The sequence below is a fragment of the Corticium candelabrum genome, chromosome 20, assembly GCF_963422355.1.
Source record: "Corticium candelabrum chromosome 20, ooCorCand1.1, whole genome shotgun sequence".
Lineage (NCBI taxonomy): Eukaryota > Metazoa > Porifera > Homoscleromorpha > Homosclerophorida > Plakinidae > Corticium > Corticium candelabrum.
The window spans coordinates 486517-494016 of NC_085104.1; the positions used below are offsets into that span (position 1 = coordinate 486517).

A 7500-nucleotide genomic window follows, 5' to 3' on the forward strand; every position below is an offset into this window, starting at 1 on the left:
ATTCCGCGAGTCATTGGTGAGAGAATAGGTTGTCCAGTTGTGAGGTTGTGCTGGCCAGTTGGTGAAGCATGTCGGGTCTTCGAGTCGCTCACAGCTTCGCGAGGCGACGACAGGAAGCAGCAGTGAAGCCACGACCATCAAACGCACCGCCGACATCAAGAAAATGCAATTTGGCTGCAAAACATATTCCCGTATGCGACGTCCCGTATTTGGTTTAAGTTCCCGTATAAATTGGTCCTCCCTCAATACCCCATATTTGCAGTTAACCCCGTATTAATCTTAAGTCCCGTATTTACGCATAATAAAGCCCGTATATTTTCGCTTCAGACGTTTTGGGTGCGTGTGTGCGTCTTGTGGAGAAGTATTCGAACATTGGATGGCGTTTATTGTACCGGAGGCTAAGAGAAGGAAAACATTTTTGGGAGAGAGTGCTCCACCAGGATACGTTCCTGGATTGGGAAGAGGGTAATGATAGTTGATAATTAGCACTACTCTACGTGAGAGTAACACTTTTGACATTTGTATCTGAAACAATATGATACTAGTCTGTGTATTGTGAGATGCATCCCTCCAATACAATAGTCTAGTGTATTGTGAGATGCATCCCTCCAATACAATAGTCTAGTGTATTGTGAGATGCATCCCTCCAATACATTAGACTAGTGTATTGAGAGATGCATTCCTCCAATACAATAAATAGTCTAGTGTATTGTGAGATGCATTCCTCCAATACAACAGTCCAGTGTATTGTGAGATACATCCCTCCAATACAATAGTCTAGTGTATTGTGAGATGCATCCCTCCAATACAATAGTCTAGTGTATTGTGAGATGCATCCCTTTAATACAATAGTTTAGTGTATTGTGAGATGCATCCCTCCAATACAATAGTCTAGTGTATTGTGAGATGCATCCCTCCAATACAATTGTCTGGTGTATTGTGAGATGCATTCCTCCAATACATTAGACTAGTGTATTGAGAGATGCATTCCTCCAATACAATAAATAGTCTAGTGTATTGTGACATGCATCCCTCCAATACAATAGTCCAGTGTATTGTGAGATACATCCCTCCAATACAATAGTCTAGTGTATTGTGAGATGCATCCCTCCAATACAGTAGACTAGTGTATTGAGAGATGCATTTAATAATTAATGCGGTTAAGAGGTACAGTCTCCTCAGTGCATTAATACTATCTGATCTTAATTTTTTCTCAGAGCAACTGGTTTTACAACTCGGTCTGACATCGGACCAGCTAGAGATGCATCTGATGCACCGTAAGCAGTAATGCAATGAAGCAACTCTTGCAAGACAATTCGTTTCCAATTTACTTACTAGTGAAGAAAGATATGCAAAAGGTGCAAAACCTCAGCAACCAGGAGCGAGGCCAAATGAGGATGAAGATGAAGAGGATCTGAATGAAAGCAACTATGATGAGGTGGAGTTCATTGTCTATGTCTTGCTATTCTCACTAGTCTGCTCTATGTGTATGCATTGTTGTTGTTGTTGTTGTTGTTGTTGTTGTTGCGTGCAGTGTGTTGATATTTGTTTATTTATGTCTGTGTGTGTGTTTTGTTTGTGCTGTTCCCATAAGTTGATATTTATTTATTTATTTATTTATATTTTATTGTTTATGTGTTGTATTTCAGTTTGCTGGTTATGGTGGTAGTCTCTTTTCGTCTGGCCCATATGATGAAGATGATGAAGAAGCAGACAAAATATACATGTCAATAGACAAACGAATGGACTGTCGAAGAAAAGAGAGAAGGTTGAAAAGACGGTTTGTTTTGGGTGTTATTATACATAGAATGGTATGACAGAGAGAAATTGTTCAAAGAGGAAACTGAAAAATATCGAATGGAGAGACCAAAAATTCAACAACAGTTTTCAGATCTGAAGGTAAGGCCTGTCTTTATTAGAGTGGACTATTGTATTGGTATGCATCTCTCAATGCATTAGACTGTTGTATTGGAGGGATGCATCTCACAATACACTAGACTATTGTATTGGAGGGATGCATCTCACAATACACTAGACTATTGTATTGGAGGGATGCATCTCACAATACACTAGATTGTTGTATTGGAGGGATGCATCTCACAATACATTAGACTATTGTATTGGAGGGATGCATCTCACAATACACTAGACTATTGTATTGGAGGGATGCATCTCACAATACATTAGACTATTGTATTGGAGGGATGCATCTCACAATACACTAGACTATTGTATTGGAGGGATGCATCTCACAATACACTAGACTATTGTATTGGAGGGATGCATCTTTCACATTAGACTGTCATATGCGCTGAGCTAAATGTGTTGTTGTTGTTGTGGCACATTAGCGTCAGTTGGCAGCCGTAAGTGATGAAGAATGGGCCAACCTTCCCGATGTTGGGGATGCAAGGTCAAAAAAGCAGAGAAATCCACGTCCAGAAAGGTAAGCAAAATAGCAAAGATATATTGTCACTGATACACACACACACACACACACACACACACACACACACACACACACACACACACACACACACACACACACACACACACACACACACACATACACACACACACACACACACACACGGGCATATAGACAGACAGACGTATAGACAGACAGACAGACAGACAGACATACAGACAGACAGACACAGTCAGACAGACAGACAGACAAACATATGACAGACACACAAACAGACAGTTAGATCAACAGACAAACAAATTGATGCAACATTGTCAAGACAAGTTATGAAATAGTGTGTGGTTATTAACTGGCAATAAATGTGCTGACCTTGTTGCACTGTTGACATGTAGGTATACTCCAGTTCCAGACTCGTTCCTCGAGAGAGCAGCCAAACAGAATCAACATCATGGAAATCTTGACTCGAAACAGCAAGTAAGGACAACAGTGAACTGCAACATTACACATCTAATTTATTTTATTTAATTCATTAGTATTCACACGTTGCCTTGGGGACGAACGTATACAAAGGGACAAACAAATGGATAAATAGAGACCAGACAGACAGGCAGACAGACCGGACAGACAGAGCAGACAGACAGACAGAGACAAACAGACAGACAAAACAGACAGACAGACAGAAGATAGACAGAAGACAGACAGATAGACAGAGGTGCCATATGTAGCTTGGTGTTTATCTCATGTCTCATTGTCCACAGAAGTATGGGTTTCAGACGCCATTGCCTGGCACGAAGACTCCGTTTTCTTCCGGTCTTGCGACTCCCGGTGGAAGCGCTCCACTCGATCTTGTGCAGATTGGCGAAGCGAGGAACTCAATGTTGGGAGTGCAATTAGATCAGGTGTGACACACATGGTTTACAGATATAGTCAACTTGTGTGCTTGTTTGTGTCTTTGTGTGTGTGTGTGTGTGTGTGTGTGTGTGTGTGTGCACGCGTACATGCGTGCGCTTACGTGTGTCTATCTGTCATCTGTCTGTTTGTCTGTTTGTCTAGCTGTTTGTCTCTTTCTGTGTGTCTGTTTGTTTGTCTATCTGTCTGTCTGTCTCTGTCTGTCTGTCTATCTGTCTGTTTGTTTGTCTGTTTGTTTGTCTGTCTGTTTGTTTGTCTGTCTGTTTGTTTGTCTGTTTGTTTGTTTGTCTGTTTATTTGTCTGTTTGTTTGTTTGTCTGTCTATTTGTTTGTTCGACGTATTATCTGTTGGTGGTCTGTCTGCCTGCCTACCATTTTCATCTGTTAAATTCCTATCCCAACCCTATACTCACATATCTATTTATGAACTTGCTTATCACATGCACTAAAATTGTACTTCACTTTTCTAGGTATCCGACTCTGTCTCTGGACAGACGGTCGTCGACCCAAAAGGCTACCTCACCGATCTCAACAGCGTCACACCAAAGAGCACATCAGACGTCGGTGACATCAAGAAAGCGAGACTCCTCCTCAATTCCGTCATCCAAACAAACCCAAAACACGGCCCTGGATGGATTGCCAGTGCACGTCTGGACGAGGCAACCGGCCGCATCCAAGCAGCTCGAAACACAATCATGAAAGGCACGGAGCATTGCCCCAAGAACGAAGATGTGTGGATGGAAGCAATCAGATTGCAGCCACCGGAAGAGTCGAAGGCGGTCGTAGCTCAGGCAATACAACATTTGCCACAGTCGGTTCGATTGTGGATCAAGGCGTGCTCGCTGGAGGTCGAAGTTGTAGCAAAGAAGAGAGTGTTACGACGTGGGTTGGAGAACGTTCCCAACTCTGTGAGACTGTGGAAGGAGGCTATTGAACTTGAGGATCCGGAGGATGCGCTGATGTTGCTACAGAGAGCTGTCGAGTGCTGTCCACAGAGTACAGAGGTTTGTGTGTCATCAAAAAGTCAATATTTCTGTTTTTTTTTATAATTTCAAACAGCTATATTGTAGTGTGTTTTGTAAATTAATTATTTTAAATTATTTTAAATTATTTTAAAGATAAATTGATATAAAAATAAAAAATAAAAAATAAAATATATGATATAATATATATATATATATATATATATATATATATATATATATAATATATAAAAAATAAAAATAAAATATCATATATAAAAAATAAAAAATATAAAATATAATTTATATAAAATAGAAATAAAAAATAAATAAAATATACATTATATAATATATAAAAATATAAAATTAAAAATAGAAAATATAATATATAAATATATATATAATTTATAATTTAAAATAAAAAGAATAAAAATAAAAAATGAAAAATATAATATAGCCGCGGCTTAGTGGTTTGCAACAATGGCTACCACTTCATGGTTTGGGGGTTCAAACCCCAGTGATGACAGTAAATTATGAAACTTGTCTGTCTTTCTCTCTCATGTTTCTCTAGCTTTATCCATGAGACTATGACTCGTTTCAGTCGTTGGGGAGTTTCTGTGGTCTGGCGAACGGTCCGTTGACGATGACGTTCAGTGCTTTCGTGGTGGTAATGCCTGCAATCTATATTGAATTGGCTAGTCATTGATTGCCGTATGGACTGCACGGAAACATGCACCCTGCTGGGCTCACCTGCCAGGTTGGTAGGCGCCCAGATGGGGGTAAAGACCCCACTTGCCCATCATGGAGGGGCATAACGACACATAATATATAAAAAATAAAATATATATAATTTATAATTTAAAAATAAAAAGAATAAAATAAAAATGAAAAATTGTAAAAATAAAATTAGAAATGTTTTAAACTATATTTTTGAATTTATGATTTTAATGTCCATACATTTACACCAGTTTGTAATTCAGATATGGTTGGCTCTTGCTCGACTAGAGACATATGACAATGCAAGAAAGGTAAGCATCATGTTGTAGTGAGACTGTGCATGTTTGTCACAAGGTGTGTGTTGTTGTGGCTTGTGTAGGTGCTGAACAAGGCTCGAGAGAACATTCCAACCGATCGTCAAATTTGGATTGCTGCTGCAAAGTTGGAAGAGGCGAATGGCAATGAGAATATGGTGCCGAAGATTATCGAGCGAGGTGAGTGTGCAACTGATGGCAAATTGTTGTGTGGTGAATGTTACTCGTACTTGGATTTATAGCTGTTGCCTCATTGAAGGCCAACCAAGTTGAGATCAATAGAGAGCATTGGATAAAGGATGCAGAAGACTCGGACAAAGGAGGAAGTGTTGCTACATGTCAAGCAATAATGTGAGCAATACACAGCATGCTATTATATTAGAGGGATGCATCTCACAATACACTAGACTATCGTATTGGAGGGATGCATTTCATAATACACTAGACTATCGTATTGGAGGGATGCATCTCACAATACATTAGACTATTGTATTGGAGGGATGCATCTCACAATACACTGGACTATTGTATTGGAAGGATGCATCTCACAATACACTAGACTATTGTATTGGAGGGATGCAGCTCACAAGACACTAGACTATTGTATTGGAGGGATGTATCTCATAGTACACTAGACTATTGTATTGGAGGGATGCATCTCATAATACACTAGACTATTGTATTGGAGGGATGCATCTCACAATACACTAGACTACTTTGACTCTCCAATTGTCTCTGATGAATTCTATTCCACAGGCATGCAGTAATCGGCATTGGAGTGGAAGAAGAGGACCAGATTCCTTCATGGCTTGAGGATGCTGAAAGTGTTAGTATCTCTCTCCATTGCAGTTTCAAATATTTTTTTATAAATTTGTGTAGAGCACAGCACATGGTGCATATGAGTGTGCACGTGCAGTATATGCTCATGCACTGGCAGCATATTCAGATCGGAAAGACATTTGGCTCGAAGCGGCGTATTTCGAAAAGAATCACGGAACTAGGTAAACATACATCTACACAGCAGTTTGTTGTGCCTCGTTTCTTTTGTTTGTATGGCCGACTGTCTGTCTGAAAATTTTTCCTCTTTGTGATCCCTGTATGTCCGTTGATTTGTCTGTCTGTCTGTATATCTGTCTGTCCATCTGTCTGTCTGTCTGTCTGTCTGTCCATCTTTCTGCCGTTTGTCTTTTTTGTCTGTCTGTCTGTCTGTCTCTTTGTTTGTCCGTCTGTCTGTGCATCTTTCTTGTTTTGTCAGTCACTGGTAAGTTATATTTCTATCTTCCCATCATAGACAAACTAGTTCGATCAGTTGTGTGTCATTCAGTGTGTGTTCATGTTCACTTTATCGCATAATGGTCTTACATTATAGAGAGTCTTTGGAAGCTCTTCTTCACAAGGCCGTCACACATTGTCCAAAGGCAGAAATCCTTTGGCTAATGGCTGCAAAATCAAAATGGCTTGCTGTCAGTCATTCCAAATTATCCACAACATCTTGTCAATACATTTGTTGTGATTTCAGGGTGATGTGCCTGCTGCCAGGTCTCTCTTGGCTTCAGCGTTCAAAGCTAATCCAAACAGTGAGGACATCTGGTTGGCTGCAGTGAAACTGGAATCAGAAAATAACGAGTATCAGAGAGCAAGACTGCTTCTACAGAAAGCTCGTACGAGCTGCCCGAGTCAGAGAGTCTTCATGAAGTCAGCAAAGCTTGAATGGATGATGAACAATTTGGATGAGGTACGTTACAACAAGGACAGACAGACAGATGACCAAAGAAACTGTAGACAGAATTAGAGCACTCTGTTTATTGCTTGATCATGTGGTTAGGGTAAGAAACTAGTTGAAGATAGTGTGAAACATTATCCAGACTTTGCAAAGCTATGGATGATGCTCGGACAGATATCGGAGCAACAGGACAAGGTGGACGAAGCAAGAGAATATTACAATCAAGGGGTGAGACCACAGTGAATTGCAACACACACACACACACACACACACACACACACACACACACACACACACACACACACACACACACACACACACACACACAACGCACACACCGGTTAGTTGTCTTCAGTATCAACCAAGTCTTGTTTCTACCTTCAGCTGAAAAAATGTCCACAGTCTGTGCCACTTTGGCTCCTACTGGTTCGACTAGAAGAGAAATCGGGTC

At 40.2% G+C, this 7500-nt stretch overlaps 2 protein-coding genes across 3 annotated transcripts in view; one reads left to right on the forward strand and one right to left on the reverse strand.

Moving 5' to 3' along the window:
- The window catches only part of LOC134195517 (protein smoothened-like), a 5673-nt gene extending 5532 nt beyond the window's left edge, over nucleotides 1-141 (reverse strand). Inside the window, exon 1 of the mRNA XM_062664552.1 lies at nucleotides 1-141. This exon is cut by the window's left edge and continues 252 nt beyond it. Within this exon, the coding sequence (XP_062520536.1) occupies nucleotides 1-138 (138 nt within the window). The 5' untranslated portion in view covers nucleotides 139-141.
- Nucleotides 142-313: 172 nt separating this feature from the next.
- LOC134195536 (pre-mRNA-processing factor 6-like) overlaps nucleotides 314-7500 on the forward strand; it is a 9181-nt gene continuing 1994 nt past the window's right edge. Inside the window, exons 1-18 of one of the 2 annotated variants that reach the window (XM_062664571.1) lie at nucleotides 314-465; nucleotides 1218-1277; nucleotides 1339-1438; nucleotides 1650-1768; nucleotides 1821-1899; nucleotides 2349-2443; nucleotides 2818-2899; nucleotides 3184-3324; nucleotides 3804-4337; nucleotides 5276-5323; nucleotides 5392-5506; nucleotides 5569-5677; nucleotides 6083-6152; nucleotides 6206-6327; nucleotides 6696-6789; nucleotides 6846-7061; nucleotides 7152-7277; nucleotides 7434-7497. In XM_062664571.1, coding sequence (XP_062520555.1) covers nucleotides 377-465; nucleotides 1218-1277; nucleotides 1339-1438; nucleotides 1650-1768; nucleotides 1821-1899; nucleotides 2349-2443; nucleotides 2818-2899; nucleotides 3184-3324; nucleotides 3804-4337; nucleotides 5276-5323; nucleotides 5392-5506; nucleotides 5569-5677; nucleotides 6083-6152; nucleotides 6206-6327; nucleotides 6696-6789; nucleotides 6846-7061; nucleotides 7152-7277; nucleotides 7434-7497 — 2263 coding nt within the window. In that variant the 5' untranslated portion in view covers nucleotides 314-376. The remainder of the gene's footprint in view (nucleotides 466-1217; nucleotides 1278-1338; nucleotides 1439-1649; nucleotides 1769-1820; nucleotides 1900-2348; nucleotides 2444-2817; nucleotides 2900-3183; nucleotides 3325-3803; nucleotides 4338-5275; nucleotides 5324-5391; nucleotides 5507-5568; nucleotides 5678-6082; nucleotides 6153-6205; nucleotides 6328-6695; nucleotides 6790-6845; nucleotides 7062-7151; nucleotides 7278-7433; nucleotides 7498-7500) is intronic. The other variant, XM_062664572.1, reaches the window with a different exon arrangement.